The sequence below is a fragment of the Onychostoma macrolepis genome, chromosome 22 (genome assembly GCF_012432095.1).
Source record: "Onychostoma macrolepis isolate SWU-2019 chromosome 22, ASM1243209v1, whole genome shotgun sequence".
Lineage (NCBI taxonomy): Eukaryota > Metazoa > Chordata > Actinopteri > Cypriniformes > Cyprinidae > Onychostoma > Onychostoma macrolepis.
In genome coordinates, this window is record NC_081176.1 from 2,778,185 (window position 1) to 2,795,258 (window position 17,074).

Genomic DNA, 17,074 nt, shown 5'->3' on the forward strand with positions numbered 1-17,074 from the left:
CATCACACAACTATACTGTGGTCATAAAGGGATGGACCTAGTCAACACAACTCAGGTAAGATGTGGCATTTAAACAATGCTCAGTTGGTGCTAAGGTGCCCAAATTGTGCCAAGAAAATATTCTCCTCACCGTTACACCTTTGATACAAGGCAGGATAGATCCATGCTTTCATGTTGTTTATGCCAAATCCTGACCATACTATCTGAATGTTGAAGCAGAGATTGGAAAAATTTAGCTTGGTCTGATGGGTCTCAGTCTTCTCTGTAAAACCTATGGTCGTGTATGAAAATCCCAGTAGATCAGCGGTTTCTGAAATACTCATACCAGCCCGTCTAGCACCAACAACCATTTCACGTTCAAAGTCACTAAAATCACCTTTCTTCCCCATTAGGATGTATATTACCCCTCTTGTGGTTTGCTCCCTTGTTCAGATGGCAGTTGCAGAGCTGGAGCAGATGCAAATCTTCACCATTTCCTCATGAAGTTGCCTTAAGTTTGTTTATTTATGTATGTATTTATTTATTTGCTTGCTTTTAACTACATGCAATATGCTTACTTTAATAATTCATACTTTGGGGTTTAACTTTTCTCAAGAGAACCTTAAAAAAGTTGAGTTTGTACACTTTCGAATAAGTTTTTATTTATTTGACTCTTCTCACTGATTACTCTATAAATGGGCATAGTTGATCCAGTAATTGAGAAAAACAATAAACTAAACAAAAATAATAATACATCCTGAATAGAACAACACTCTTCTACATAACACACAAAAACATCCGTGGGAAAATGTCAAAAGAGCCAACCAATAGAGGACAACCTTTTTAAAGCATCCGCATTTAAACGTCTTAACTTAAGGTCAAAAATTGTACATAATATTATATCTAAATTGTTCTGTGTTTATTTAGACTCTGTTGAACACCTGTAAGATTTCAAGTATCGTAGTTGTTGAATAATCACGCCTAAATCCAGATTGACATGGTGATAAAATAGCATTATTTTCCAGATACTTGGGGAAATTTAAAAGTAAAGCAAAATGTTTTTTAAAAAGGGCTAGGTTTAATGCCCTTTAATACATATCTTCATTCTTCACAAATACATAGTACTGTATATGATATTTTTACTCAGATGTTGGATTATTTATCTGTCGGAGATCATTGATGGGTTCAGTATTTTGTAGTGAAGCTGTTTTGTGTAGAGCAGAAGTCAGACGTGAGCATCATATGAGCAGGAATGGAAAAACACCTTTCAGCCACACGCTACTGACACATCAAGACAAACACACACAAACTGACATCAACCACAAACATCCAGTAATAGCATGTGCAGAACCGGTTTGTCCACCCATCAGATCAAACCACATCTCTGTACAGTTAGATGAGACAAACTAAATATCATATTAAAGTATCATCTGTGACTGTGTACAAATGTTTTGACAGAATTAGTGCCACGTGGTGATGCTCACCATTCCCAAAACTCAGCCTGGAACTCAGAAAGTATTCAAGTTTGATCATCTTCTCATGCGGATGGGTGCATATTCCACATCATCTTCCTGTAAAAACACATCATATAAGATTTAATATATACTTCATCTGTGTCAAATGTCAATGACACAACATAGTAGCAAAATTGTTACATTTTTTTTTTAGGGAAAAAAAAAAATCTGAATTGCATTGGCCTAACTATATACAGTATATGCGAAAAAATATTTTAAGATGATGCAAGCTGAATAGGACAGCTTTCCCTGGTAAGAAACAAACAGTAGAAACATCACAGAATTTCTAATGCTTTCACTCTACAAACATTACAATACATCAGCTGTTAAAACCATCACCTAATGTTTTCCAGTAGCAGGGTTGCCAAATTCACCGTTTTTCCATGGAATGTGGCTTCTTATAAACTGTTCTTATAAACTTATTATATAATAAAATGTATGTATTGAAATATTTTACATACTACCAATGATAAAACTGGGTTACTTGTTTTGGGGGTATTCTTGATTGGCCTTTGGGCTGGTTTTGTTGACCTGGCAACCCTGTACAGTAGTGTGTTTTGGGATTTAGTGGTTTAAACATGCAACAAATCATCAGTACAGACCCACAGGGACCATTGTCCATAGTTTCCAATAAAACCAATACATTTCTAGCAAAACCATTACAATTTCTATGAGGGTTTCTATTTATTTATTTATGTAGGGTTGTAAACACATAAATGAAAACAGCAGTGTGACCCTCTTTAAACAAACCTGTGACCCATTTTTAAGGCATGACTTAACGTGACAATCTGACTTAATTACATTAATAATTTCACATGAAATCTAGCCTTGAAACAAGCAATAGCAGTGTTATATGACATCAGTGATTAAGCTCCTTCGGGGTTTTCTTTGACATATCATATATTGCTCAGGAATTACTACATTTAAACATGCAAAAACAAATTATATTACATTGGATACTGCTTACATAAGATTTTTAAAGATTAAACTACTGATTCAAGATTTTTAACAGTTATTTGAAAGTTAAATCTTATAAACTTACCGATTTCTGTGCTTTTCTTTTGTGGAACGTCGGCTCAGCGTAAGTGATCTCTTCTTCATGAGTCTCGACTGTTTCAGTGATACAGATACATTAAAACAACATCATCTTTAAAATAAAAGTATTATCAACGCCCTCAATGCACACAATTAACCACACAATTAACACAATTTGTTTTCTTCCACTTTGACATTATCACCGTTTTCACATAAAAAATATGCAATTAAGGTTATGTACGGTCTTTGCTCATAAATTTCATTGAAGTCCAAAAAGTGAAACATCACTATTCACTTTTGACCCAATAACTGCAAACATTATTCTGCTTTCCTGACATAAAAAGGTGCTTACTATTACTCAGATTGTGAGAATAACTGTGCTTAAATAGTACGGCGAGTTACCAATTAAAATATTCAAAGGATATTTTTTTATAATAATTTTTAAAAGCACCAGGTAATACTTGCCTTCTTGGTCAATTTTTCTACATTTCTTGCGGATGCAGCACATCACGACTGCAGCTACAATCAACAGAGATCCAGCAGCAGCAGCAGAGATCAACACGATGTTAAATGAAGATTGACCCTGATCTGAAATTAACAAAATGAATCTGTCAGTCTGACCTCAAACAAGACTATGATCTTGTCAATAGTCAATAATTAGTATTTATTTTTGTCAAAGTCAATAAACAATCACTAATATTCACCACTATCATACCTGGACAGTGTTGACTGATGTCCAGATGTGTGGCCTGGTTGCTGATGGGATTGTTGAGCACACAGCTGTAGGTGTTTTTATCCTGATATTCCACCTCCAGAGGTAGAGAGAGACTGATGCTGAGATCAGACACACTGATGCTGGACAATAAACTGTTTCCTTTGTACCAGGAGAGAGTCACATGACCCACATTCACCACTGAACACAGCAGCATACATTTAGAGTCTGATGATGAATTTTGTGAAAAATCTCTGGTAATGTTAAGAATGGGCAGATGGGCTGAAAAATAGGAGAACAAGCAGTAATGTAGATAAATGTAAACATAAGTCTTTTTCTTTTTTTTTCTTTTTTTTACGCTGTAGTGTGTTGATGGTCACTGAGTGTTTCTTTCATCTCAAACTTTGTAATGATTACACATTTCAGTCAGCAGGTAGTTAAAAGTATGATCTGGGTTCGCTACAAGTTAAGCTCAATCAACAGCAGTTGTGAAATAATGTTGATATTTTGTTGATTATATCTTTCTATTTATTTATTTAAAACATTGGTTACAGTAAGGCACGTACAAAGGAAGTGAATGAGGCTGATCTGCAAATGTTAATCTATACTCTTTCAGTAGATAATTCTCAAGACGTTAACAATATGACTGTTAACATGAGTTTCATTGAAAAAACAAATTCACTTAATTTAATGTGTAAAGTTAAATCCAATTTTACAGTATCATTGCCATAACACAATGCTGTTAAACCCTAAAATGACTGTAAAAATGGTGGTTTAAACCACTTTACTCAATAATGTACAAGTTTTAACAGAAAAGTTAATGTGAGTGTTTTCTTTTTTTAAACTTAACAATAAATTATCTCTACTCACCATAGACAGAAACACTGAATGTTTTTGTTGACAGTTTTTTTCCACTTATCTCTAGTTCATAACGTCCAGCATGTTCAGTTGTGATGTTTGTGATGGTCAGAGATCCAGTCTGTCTGTCCAGCTTCAGTCTGTCTCTGAATCTCCCGTCAGGGAAGATTTGGTTCTCTTTGTTGATTTGAGCTATCAGAGAGTTTTCAGCTCCAAATTTCCACAGTATGTCGTCGTCTTCATGTATTGCAGTTACATTATTGTGTAGAAGCACAGAATCTCCTTCCATCACTGATAATGACTCGCCAAACACACCTGGAGAATGTGAAGAGGTTTTACAGATTAAGACTCTTAATGGTTAAAAAAGACGAATTCATTTGCAGTTTGTAACTTTTAAATGTGAACTGAAGAACATCCAGAACAGCAGTATAGAAACACAAAAGCAAATGTAAGGTGCGATATACAAACAGACAGATGTGTGTCAACCAAACATTTAAATATTTAATGGTGAATGGTAAAGATTAAATCTTTAATACGTTTGAATGTTAACTGCTGTACAGCAAAATCAATATGTAAAGGACATAATTCATTTTAAACGTTTTAAATACTGCAGCTTATTCTGCCTGATATTTTCAACACCCTTTTTATATTAAAGATTATTAGATAAAACACACTGGCTCACTCTTGGTTTCCACATATGCCCAAATAACTTTCTTTTCTTTTCTTTTAATAGTCATTCATGACTTGTACCAATCAATTTATATTTGTAATTCCACAAATTCTACGAATTAAGATATTTACAAAGTTTTAGGCATCATTTCTAAAAAAAAAAAAAAAAGACATGAGGGTTGAAAGCAGTTCTGTGGAGGTTTCATCTTTCTGAGCCAGAGATGTTGGCATTACCTGCAGTTCTATAGCAGTTTCCCTTAATGTCAATGAGTTTGAACATTTTTTGTATTTTCATTACTTTTCCAGGCCTGGAAATTTTGATTTAAAATTCAGAACGTAAGTAAGTAAATGTCGCAAAAATAATTAATCTAAACAAAGCCATAAAAATGTTGTTATAACTTACCAATCAGGTGACACCAGCAGAAACATAAAATAAACATATGAAACATTTTCTTCAGCTGTTCGGTGTCTGATCTAATAAGACTCCGCTGAAAATACTCAACCTGATGTGAATCCTCCTCTGACAGAGTTTGACCCTCCTAGTTTACACACTGCATTTGCATATGATATAATGTTATAGTTCATCTGACCCTAAATACGACTTTAACTGTTCTTAATGGGTTAAAATAGTCTTTATTTCTATCACTGAGCCTACTTTTTGTAAGGTAATTATGTGTAAATATGTGACTGGGTTGGCTAAAAGTATATAAATTGTGTGTAATTTGTGGATGAACTACATTTCATGGCGAAATAGAACATAACCATCATGATTTTAAAAATGTTGAATATATTTATTCAGTTTTTAATTTTTGTGTATGGAAAAAAAACAATGTAAGTTAAAACCGTGTATGATCTCATGGTACCAGTTTACCAACGTTCATCTGAGTCAAACTGAAACCTGCTGCGGTCAGATTTCTATAGAAATGCGTTTTGATCTGTTGTTGGACAAACATCATGTAGGTGAGAGTGGCAGTGGACATTCAGAGCATGTGTGTTTAGTTTGTAGGTGAAGAGTGTCTTCCTGTCCTGCCACTGTGAGAAGCGTTTTAAGACCCTTTAATCTACAGAAACAAACAAACTTGAGAAACTGTGTCTGACACAGAGGCAGAGAAACAATAACAACTAAATAATCATATTAACAAGTTTAGAATCACTTTTTGAATTTTCCATCCACTGCCCAAAATATATAGTTAATGTCAAACTTTTCACCATTCCACTGACTTGTTACTGTGTTTTATTCTAGTTATTATTGCTATTTTCTTAAGGTTTTAGTAAGTTTCCAGCAGGCTGGCTTATTTACTATAGTCCAGATTTGGCCAAATCTCAGAAATGGGCCGAACTGAGATGAGTGTATCTGCTAAACGGATGCTAATGACACTGATATGTGACCCTGGACCACAAAACCAGTCATAATGGTCAATTTTTCAAAATTGAGATTTATACGTCATCTGAAAGCTGAATAAATAAGCTTTCCATTGGTGTATGTTTGTTAGGATTTGACAATATTTGGTCGAGATACAACTATACAACTATATACTGAAAATCTGGAATCTGAGGGTGCAAAAACATCAAAATATTGAGAAAATCGCCTTTAAAGTTGTCCAAATGAAGTTCTTAGTAATGCACATTACTAATCAAAAATTAAGTTTTGATATATTTACAGTAGGAAATTTACAAAATATCTTCATGGAACATGATCTTTACTTAATATCCTAATGATTTTTGGCATAAAAGAAAAATCAATAATTTTGACCCATACAATGTATTTTTGGATATTGCTACTAATATACCCCAGAGACTTAAGACTGGTTTTGTAGTCCAGGGTCACATATATTCACATAATCCTGGGGGATCCAAATGTATGCAATATTTTGAACAAAAACATGTAATAGCATTAAATTAATTCTCTCCACTTTGTTCAGGAAATATTGTGAACACTGTTTGGTTGTGTGTGCATAAAAAGGAGGGTATAAATGAATCAGGATGTGGTTTGTGTGATGTTTTTTTTTTTTTTAAGATGCACAAGAACATCTATGAGACTCATGTAGGTTTGTCTGATGAGTGAATGTTTAAATCAAAGATGTTCTTCTGCTGTTAGTTTGTATTATTTATCTTGATGAGTAGGCACTGAAGAGAGTCATGTTGTGACCGAAACAATTTTCACTCTTATGGTGTAAGGGAGCATTTTTGCACCTTTTCACCATTTTTTTTACCTATTTGCTTATATTGAGGCTTACATATTTACATACTTTACTGTTGTGTATATATTTGTTGTATCCCATACATGATCTATAAATAACTAATGTTATTAACATGAAAAAGTGTAAAACTAGCCTTTTCATTAATGTACATTAATGAATTAATGTACATTAATGTTTCCTGTTGCATAGTGCTGTAATGCAACAGATGGTGCCACTCAAAATCATGAAAGTGATGAAATATGAGTAAAAAATATTGGTAAAATCAATTGTCAGTCAATCTCTAGTGATAATAACTGTCCGTCTTTTACAGCTTCATGTCCTTATAGCAGGAATACGCTGATCAACATTAAAACCACCTGCCTATATCTTCTTGTTTCCCTTGTGCTGCCAACACAGCTCTAATGCATTAAACTTGCAGCTTGGGCTCCACAAGACATCTGAACGTGTCCTGTGGTCTTTGGCACCAAGATATTAACAACAGATCCTGTAGGTCCTGCAAGTTGCGAGATAGGGCCTCCATGGATTGATTGGTCCAGCTTGAGATCCGGGGAATTTGGAGGAACTCTTAACCATGTCCCTCAAACCATTCCTAAACAGTTTTTGCAGTGTGGCAGGGTGCATTATTCTGCTGAAAGAGGCCACTGTCATCAGGAAACACCATTTGTTAAACCAGGCAAACTTCCAGTCCACTTCTGACACTCACATGACCATTGTAGGTGCTTTCGGTGTTGGATGGGGCAGTTTAATCTGCTAAATGTGACTACAGAGCATAAAGGTATAAAATTTAACATCTTGATTTTCTGTAAAGTTGCTTTGAAACATTGTGTTTTGTAAAAAGTATATATAGCCTATAATATAAATAAATATAAATAGCCTAAATTTGACTTGACTTTTATGGATGGCTATGTCAACTTATCATTGTGACGGTGATGTTCTTATTTATTCAAGCGGATTTAAAAAGATTTAGTGTGTGCCGTGCAATGATCAGGTACATTGTCATTATTGGGTCTTTAGTGGTTCCTCTATGAGAACAGCAGCATGTTTTTATAGCGCTCTCTGTCAGTGTATTATTAGAGAATTGGTGTTTTCTGCTTTGGACACTAGATAGCGATGACGTGCTTGTGCTGAATTCGAAAATGTCCAACAGAGTGTGTGTGATTTTGTAAACACTGTGCAATGCACTCGATATTCAGTAAAATTTCCTACAAAGAATAAAACAAAAGCAGTAACTGACAGACAAAAGAGCACCGAAGGGTGGGATCAACGTTTATAGTTATGTACATTTTTTTATGAGTATTTTTTTGTGATATAAATAGTGAAAAAAAAAAAAAAAAAACACAGAGACATGGCAGGGAATAAATGTGAACAAAACCAGAAGGTGTGTGTGAGGTATTGTCGTATGAACTCTAATATCAGTTCTAGATATGGTATTTGATCATTGTTTTTTGGGGAAATTTTCATACACAGTATCCGTCTTTGATTTCTGCAAGGAAACACAAACACAATCAAGAACCTGGTGAATATGACAGAAAATTACTTGCAGACATTTATAAAAGTGCAAAGCTGAATCTATTTTTTTCCCTCTTCTTCTTTAACTGCTATGACAGGGATGTCCAATCCTGCTCCTGAAGGGCCAGTATCCTGCAGTTTAGCTCCAACCAGCCATTTTGTCCCGTTTTGCTCTCTCAAATTCTCGTTTCAAATTCTCACATCCAAATCCAAACGTCACACTCATTCACTGGGTTTAGGGTTTAATGTCTCCATTGGGCCCCTTTTTCTAGATTGACGGTTCTTCCTAGCCAATAAATCCGTGTGAGGTGTGGCATCACTACTACGTAACGTTGGCTTCCTGCTCAGTAATCACTTGACCGGGTGAATGTGGACAGCTGGCAGATATCAGATTGCTGCATCTTTTGATCTGCTCCCCACAGGTCACCCAGATCTGTTCACTGACCATCTAATGCTGTCACACTAACTTCAGTCACACTAACTGCAACACAGTCAGTAATGATCTTACCGTTTTTCTTGTTGTTGGTTCACACAATGCTGCATCCATTCTGTCTTCCTCCTGGGTGTCGACTGCATTAACAATAATACACAGATATGTTAAAACAACAAAGCTTGATATACAGTGGGGGGAAAAAAATATTTTTGTACGTTTGCCCACCGACAAATAAATGATCAGTCTATAATTTCAATGGTAGGTTTATTTGAACAGTGAGAGACAGAATGACACCAACAAAAATCCAGAAAAACGCATTTCAAAAAAGTTTAAATTGATTTGCATTTTAATGAGTCAAATAAGTATTTGACCCCTTTGCAAAACCCTTGTTGGCAATCACAGAGGTCAGTATAAAAAACCATTACTCCTATGGGATGTCCCCACTTTTCACAAAAACAAACGTGTGTGTATGTGTATGTATATGTTTCAAATGCATTATTTGTATGTTTGTATTTAGTAATTGTAATAATTGAATCCCTGACCTGTTTTTCTACATTTCCTGCAGCACATCACGACTGCAGCAACAATCAACAGAGATCCAGCAGCAGAAATCAGCAAAATGTAAAACAAGGGTAGGCTCTGATCTGTAATGGACAAAATGAGTCTGTTAATCTGACCTCAAGACTGAGATCTTGAAGGGATAGTTCTCTCAAAAATGAAGATTACCCCATGATTTACTCATTCTCAAGCCAACGTGTTGACAAGCCATAGGTGTAGCGTAAGCTCCAGTGAGAAGTGATGATTGTGGAAACACAGAGGAGAGAGCAAAGCAAAACACCGGTCACAAATTATAAGTACAAAATGAGGATTTGTAAAGAAAAATGTTGGAGGATTTCGACATAAGTCAAGAGGAGACTGGTTTTCCTTAGCTGTAAACAAAACTTGGTTCTTGTGAGATTAATATATTCTCACCAGAGTTTATGAAACACTTACATCATCCGCTGAATGCCACACACTCGTGAACACACGTATGGCAGTTAGTGGAAGCTATACAGTTTATAAAGTTTCAAAAATGGATATTTTTCTTACACAAACACATTGATTCAGAAGGCCTTTATTAACCCCCAGAGCCACGTAGAGTACTATTTACGATGGATGGATGTACTTTATTTAACTTAAAAATCTCGACCACCATTCACTGTCATTATAAAGCTTGGAAGAGCAAGGACTTTTTTAATATAACTCCAACTGAATACATCTGAAAGAAGAAAGTCACATACACCTAGGATGGCTTGAGGGTGAGTAAATCATAGGCTATTTTTTTTTATTCTTGGGTGAACTATCCCTTTAATGATTGTATATTTTAATGTTAAAAGCAGAGATCGGTTTAATTAATAATCACCACTATTGTACCTGAGCGAATACGACAGATCTGAGTGATATTGAGATGTGTGGTCTGGTTGCTGATGGGATTGTTGAGCACACAGCTGTAGGTGTTGTTATCCTGATATTCCACCTCCAGAGGTAGAGAGAGACTGATGCTGAGATCAGACACACTGATGCTGGACAATAAACTGTTTCCTTTGTACCAGGAGAGAGTCACATGACTCACATTCACCACTGAACACAACAATGAACAATTCTGCTGTGATGAAGATGATAATGTTGAAAGATTTTGTGAAGAATCTCTGGTAATGTTAGGAGTGGACAGACGAGCTGGAAAACATGAGTCAGTGAGTGTTTCCATCAACTCAAACTATAAAATGATTAAACGTTTCAATATCTAAGGAGTTAAAGATATTTTAGAGGTTCAGTACAAGTTAAACTCAGTTTAGCATTTAAGCATCATTTACTGTATAATGATCACCAGAAGAAAAAAAAAATCCATTTGCAAAAATGTGACACTTGCAATGGAAATGAATTAATCGTTTTTTTGTATCAACATTATGCTGTTGATTGAGTTTAACTTATAGATATTGTGTTAATAAAGCAAGAACAAATTAGCTTTTTACTCACCATAGACAGAAACACTAAATGCTTTAGTTGACCGTTTTGCTCCGCTAATCTTTACTTCATAGCGTCCAGCATGTTGAGTTGTGATGTTTGTGATGGTCAGAGATCCAGTTTGACTGTTCAGCTTCAGTCTGTCTCTGAATCTCCCATCAGGGAAGATTTGTTTCTCTCTCTTGATTTGAGCTATGAGAGACTTTTCTGCTCCAAATTTCCACAGTATGTCTTCATCTTCATGTATTTCAGTAACATCAGTGTTCAGAGTGACAGAATCTCCTTCCATCACTGACACTGAATCACCAAACACACCTGATGAACAAACAGGAACAATTTGTTGATTTACAAATCAGTTTTTGTATCTTTTTGTATTTTAAATCAGCTCATATCTAAATGTGAACTGACACCTCATTCTCTACAGATTATTGTGAGAACTAATAATACCTCACAATCATAATGATTTAATGTATCTGCAACAGAAAATGAAAATAATTTGAATCTTCTAATTTGAACAGTAACAGCAGCTTTATTTCTCTGAAACAGGAATAAATAAAGCCATAAAAAAGATTTTATAACTTACCAATCAAACACCAGCAGCACAAAGAGAACAAAACAAACGTGCAAACCATTTTCTTCAGCTGTTTAGTGAAATCTAGAGACTTTCAGTCTCTTCATGTGGTGTGTGAATCCTCCCACAATATCTTAACACTAGTGTGCCAAATGCACACACTCTTTTCACATGATATATAATTTATAAATGATCTCCTGGCATTTATTCAGAGTTTAACTGGTTCTAAAGGGGTCATCAGATGTCCATTTTGCACAAGTTTATATGATTCTTTAGGGTCTTAATTAAAATCCTATAACATGCTTACAACTAACATACAACACTTTTTTTTACCCTGTCAAAATCAGCTCTGTTTTCAGCAAGCCATTTTTTGGTCCATGTTGCTTTAAATACTAATGACTCTGCTGACCCTGCCCCTCTCTTCCATGGGGTGAGGAGCAGTACTGTTTACCATAGACATACATATCTATGCTGTTTACTTTAGCCACGAAACTGGCTAACTAGCACATTATTAGGAAATGCGATTTGCACAGATTCATAAAAAACCTTATACTTGCTTCTTCTGTAGATGAAGCTGGATCACGAATGATTCGCGCGAACATAGGCATTTAGGCAGATGGGGATCGGCTCATTCGCTTCAAAGCAAAAGTAAAGTTAATCCTCTGCGTCTTCAGCGGCTCAGATGTCAGGAGTAAATGACGACTGCTATATTCATTATTACATCCAACAACTAAACACCTCAATCGCTTAATCTGAGACATCTTGTCTTCCCCTGCACCGGAGTCAACACAATGGCAGTCGGACTGTTTACAGCTCTCAGCTCACTCAGGGCGGGTCTAAGGTAAGATGGTCTTGTCAATCAACTATCGTGGGAGAGGCCTGTACAGATCTACGTCGTTCTGACAGGACTCTCAGAACAGCCTGATTTGAGAAAGCAGATTTTAAAATAGGGATTAAAAAAACCCAAAAAAAAAACACTGGGTGAATTTTTATTATTATAGGATGGATGTGTACACTTCCAACACACATGTATGTTCAAACAACTTGAAAAGTGAATTTTGCATCCGATGACCCCTATCAAATATAGAATATTAAATGTAGTTTTCAGACAATTAAATATGTTAAAGAAGAAGAGTGGAAAATTGCAAAATTAGATTAGTCAATTTAAAATTCTAAATAAATCTCATCGTTTAATTGTTACAAATGGTAAAAAAAAAAAAAAAAAAAATTGTAATCTCTCCTTGTCAGTTATACTGAGGTGTGACACAAACGGCTCAACAGAGTCAAACTGAAACCTGCTGCAGTCTGAAGTGTGATCTGAACTGCGGGCAAACATCTTGCATACATTGTTTGATCTGTGTTTAGTTTGTAGGTGCAGAGCTTCTTCCTGTTTTTCTATTATGAACCTCGCAGACCCCCTCACAAAACAGTTTTAGAGTATGTAAATGAAAAAATAAATTCTTACCTGAGAATAATTAATAAACTACACAGATTAACAGGTGAATATAACAAAAATAACACACCAATTAATTACACAAAATGCTGCTACTATAACGAAGTCAGCAAAGTTAGCATCCACACTCTCAGAAAAAAAAAAAGATACAAAACTGTACGTTTTAAGGTACAAGTGGCCGTCACTGGGGTGGTAACCTGAAGGGCACAAATTTTCAGCCAAGTGGTTCACAAAAGGGTTCATTTCTTAAGGCTTCATTTGCTCACAATACCACCTGGTGGCCAAAGAGTGTAAAACAAGCAGATGCATGACAGATGACCTGATGCGATCTGTGATGCGATGTATTTTGCGCCAGTTAAGGCTTAGAAATAATGGTAAAAAAATAAATAAAAAAATAAAAATCCACGTAGACTAATCTATTTATATGAATATAATGTGTATTTTCTATTATGATTGTATAACATAATATAACATAACTGTGTAATAAACGTATTGGCTTGAAATGAACGGGGCTATCAAATGTGTGTAAATCAAGTCTTTGCTCATAATAGGCAGGAGGGGCACTATTACTAGTCTAAAACTGGAAAGTGGCTGGGTTTAACAGGGCAGAGGACTGTGAATTCACTGAAAGTGAAGTTGCTCAATATTGAGTTATAATGTGTTTATATTACGATACCTGATTATAATCAATTTGTGTGTTGTCTTAGATTTATGTAGAAATGGTTTATTCTCTTACTGAAAAAGTGAAACCCTAAGCTGTCTCCATTGTGCAGGTATGTTGTTAAATGTGTTAATTGTTTGATTCAAAATGAGTTTCTCAAGTCCTCCGCTAGGTGGGGATGTTTCCCGTCACTGTGAGTTTAAATGTATTGTTCTGTATTTCATTGAGGGTCTTCATTCATTGATTTGTGATTTTATAATTAATTGAAAGTTTATCATCTATATTCAAACTGTTAATATTTAGCCTACAACTGAAACACTATAAGATCACAAAGTTAAAAAATCATTTAAGTGACAGAATTAAAAAAGAGAACTGTTTTAAATTAAACAGAGCAGAGTTAACGAAGCATTGCTGTGGAAATGGTTTATACTTGTACTGAATCATTGAAACTCTATTTAGACATGCTGTCTACATTGTGAAAGCAGACCACCCAGGCAAGACCGTCACATAAGCAATAATACAAAAAGGCAGGGATTGATCACCAGCAATAGTATAGCCAAGGCAAAACAGATACAAGGTCAGAAAACAGGTAGAGGGTCAGGGCAGGCTGTAAACAATCACAGGTAAAATCCAGGCAAATGAGGCAAAAACAAAGGGAGCTGAGAGCAGTGTTGCATGTTTTTCAGGACCTGGGTTGGTAACCACTGGTGTAAGTCATGTAGCCTACTTCATCTTTATTTGCGTCCCTTTAGAAGTGGAGGGGGGCTAAACTTGCTAAAACATCAAGCGCACCGGCCATCTTATTATACTAGATAAAAAAGTTAATCAATACAGTTTTCATCATTTTTTCGACATGCTAATCATGCTAGCGACATGCTAGTAACTTGCTAATTATGCTAACGACATGCAAGTCACTTGCTAATCATGCTAGAAACATGCTAGCGACATGCTAGTAACATGTTAATCATACTAGAAACACACTAGTAACTTGCTAATCATGCTAGCAACATGATAGTAACTTGCTAATCATGCTAGCAAACATACTACTAGCATGCTAATAATGCTAGCAACATGCTAGTAACATGCTAATCATCATCTCTGACAGACTGTATTGCCTTTTAAAACATTCAAACTTTAAGCGTTTAAAACTACTTTAAAATTCAAACTATTGCAGACTGTAAACTCTTCAAACTTTTTAAACATTTCAAACTTTCTGGGTCCGGCTTTCTCAAACCAACTTAAAGTTTGTCTTGACAAATGTAAATTCCAAATGCTCCTCAAAAAATGCACGCTCTCCATGACATTTGGAACAAAACTCAGCTGTTTTGTTCAATAGAGTAGGCTAATGCTAGAATTTGAAGTATGACACATTCATGCATTCACAAGGAGGAATTTCTTTAACTTATTGATTGTGGTTTTTTTTTAAGATAGGCCTATGTGATTTAGCCAACTTATTTTCATCGTTATGTCATCCCACCCGAATATACACCACCACACTATACTTTTTTTAATCCACTCCATTCAGTTAACACTTGGTTAATATCATTGATTTCTTTTACAATTGAGAAGAAATTCATAATTCATTAGGCTACAGTTTTCCCATAACACTGTTTTAGGCCCGACTTGCTCTGATGTCATGTTGACGTCTGCCAAAAAACTCTCGCAATCTCGATCCTACTATTTCAGTGCTGGGGAAACAGTGCTTTTCTGCCTCTACGTTAGTTATTTCTTAATGATTTTGTATCAATTCCAAATGTTACGGTTAATTGGAATGCTTTTGTCTCTGATATTGCGTGGAGGAAAGTTTGGTTGATTCCAAATAGATACTTAATAGATACTAATAGATAAAATATACTAGATTAAAGAAGTTTCCTTTTGAATTATCCGTCGTTTATATAATACTTTCTTAAAGAAATATAAAAAAGATATTGATACAAACTGTTCTTTTTGCAAACAGCACAAGAGACTATAGTGCATTTATTTTTGCACTGCCATTACCCTAAATTGTTGTGGAAAAACCTATACTTATTTGTTATTGAGAATACTGATAAAGATTTTTCTTTACTTTGGGAAAATGTTTTGTTTGGTTTTGTTAATTAAAAAAAGTGTATTTTCAAAAAAACTAATTGTTCTTTCTTAATCTCCTTATTTTGTTAACAAAATTTTATATATATAAATGTAGGCCTACATTTTCATGTCAGAAGCCACTGTTTTATGTATTGCTTGCTGAAATACTGCATTTCTTTGAGACTATTTCTAACTCTTGTATACAAGTATACTTACAAATTTCAACAGTTTTTAAAGCCTTCTTATAAGAAGGCTTTAAAAACTGTTGAAATTTGTAAGTTGTTTAATCTTTTCCTTTTGAACGCAATGTGTTTTGATTAATTTTATACCCGTGCAGTATTTGTTTCGTTATTATATATTTTTATTTAATTAATTTCCTTTCTTCTTCTTCTTCTTCTTCTTATTATTATTATTAAATATTAGTATTATCATTATTATTATTTTTATATATAATGTTCACAATAAAAAATAAAATAAATAAAAAACAAGCGTGATGTTCTCTTCTAAAATGTTTGATCTTTATTTCTGATATCATGCGATTATGCTGAATATTCCCAAACACGTTGACAGTGCGATCTCTCTCTCTCTCTCTCTCTCTCTCTCTCTCTCTCTCTCGGTTGTGTAGTCGCGGTTGTGACTAGAAGGGATACAGCTCCGACCGGAAACGAACGATGAAATTTAATTTCCTACCTATTACATTGTGTTTATTAACGTCTACACATACCCCAACCCTAAACCTAACCCTTACAAGAATGGAAAAATAGTAATTATTTTGTACAGTGTGACAAAAATTACGCTGTAGTGATGTGCGCATGCCTAGTCAAAGTGGCCGGAAGTCATTCATTTTCAATGTGAGCCGGCGGCAAGCAGCGGCGAGAATCTGTTAACTCTCTGCTGTTCCGCTTTATTTGGAAAAATAAGACAGAATGTGTTCAAAGGAATTCTATGGTTAGAAATTATAAGGAGGGTGGCCTTAACGCGTTAGATTTTAAAACCATTAGCCAGACTTTCAAAATTAACTGGATTAAGAATTGTTTATCTAATAATGAGTTACCCTGGTTTTGGATCCCTAATCTAATCTTCAAACGTTGTGGTGGCCTTAAATTTTTATTGTCCTGTAACTTTAAATGTAGTAAATTACCTATTAAACTCTCAAATTTCCATAAACAAGCCCTAGAATCCTGGAAGATTGCTTTTAAACAATTTCTCGCCGCACACATGTATTATTTGGAACAATGAAAATATTTTGTCTGGTAACAAATCACTTTTTTTCATTGAATGGGTGAATCAAAATATTTTTTTTGTCTCTGATTTACTTAGTGCTCAGGGAGACCTTCTTTCTTTTCCTGATTTTGTGTCTTTAAAAGATGCAACAATCTCACTGAGAGATTATAATAAAGTGATTAAA

At 34.9% G+C, this 17,074-nt stretch overlaps 2 protein-coding genes across 3 annotated transcripts in view; both read right to left on the reverse strand.

The window, feature by feature from the left end:
• Positions 1 to 678: 678 nt before the first annotated feature.
• Positions 679 to 5,241, reverse strand: LOC131529733 (natural killer cell receptor 2B4-like). Its single transcript, XM_058759600.1, has 6 exons — positions 5,171 to 5,241; positions 4,111 to 4,413; positions 3,244 to 3,522; positions 2,994 to 3,116; positions 2,536 to 2,603; positions 679 to 1,550 (listed from the first exon to the last, which is right to left on the reverse strand). Exons 1-6 carry the CDS (start codon positions 5,214 to 5,216, stop codon positions 1,509 to 1,511), a joined length of 861 nt encoding a protein of 286 aa, XP_058615583.1. The 5' UTR covers positions 5,217 to 5,241; the 3' UTR covers positions 679 to 1,508.
• Positions 5,242 to 8,202: 2,961 nt separating this feature from the next.
• LOC131529732 (SLAM family member 9-like) overlaps positions 8,203 to 17,074 on the reverse strand; it is a 34,172-nt gene continuing 25,300 nt past the window's right edge. Inside the window, exons 1-6 of one of the 2 annotated variants that reach the window (XM_058759595.1) lie at positions 11,498 to 11,577; positions 10,927 to 11,229; positions 10,324 to 10,626; positions 9,453 to 9,554; positions 8,986 to 9,047; positions 8,203 to 8,451 (exon numbers count right to left, since the gene is read on the reverse strand). In XM_058759595.1, the coding sequence (XP_058615578.1) occupies positions 8,404 to 8,451; positions 8,986 to 9,047; positions 9,453 to 9,554; positions 10,324 to 10,626; positions 10,927 to 11,229; positions 11,498 to 11,546 (867 nt within the window). In that variant the 5' untranslated portion in view covers positions 11,547 to 11,577 and the 3' untranslated portion in view covers positions 8,203 to 8,403. Of the gene's footprint in view, positions 8,452 to 8,985; positions 9,048 to 9,452; positions 9,555 to 10,323; positions 10,627 to 10,926; positions 11,230 to 11,497; positions 11,578 to 17,074 lie in introns of those variants that run through there. The other variant, XM_058759596.1, reaches the window with a different exon arrangement.

Coding starts and splice junctions, on each gene's coding strand:
- LOC131529733 (XM_058759600.1), bottom strand. CDS start 5,216: ATGTTTCATATGTTTATTTTATGTTTCTGCTGGTGTCACCTGATTG. Junction 4,414..5,170: donor CTGCTGGTGTCACCTGATTG/GTAAGTTATAAC, acceptor CACATTCTCCAG/GTGTGTTTGGCGAGTCATTA. Junction 1,551..2,535: donor AAAGAAAAGCACAGAAATCG/GTAAGTTTATAA, acceptor GTGTTTTTACAG/GAAGATGATGTGGAATATGC.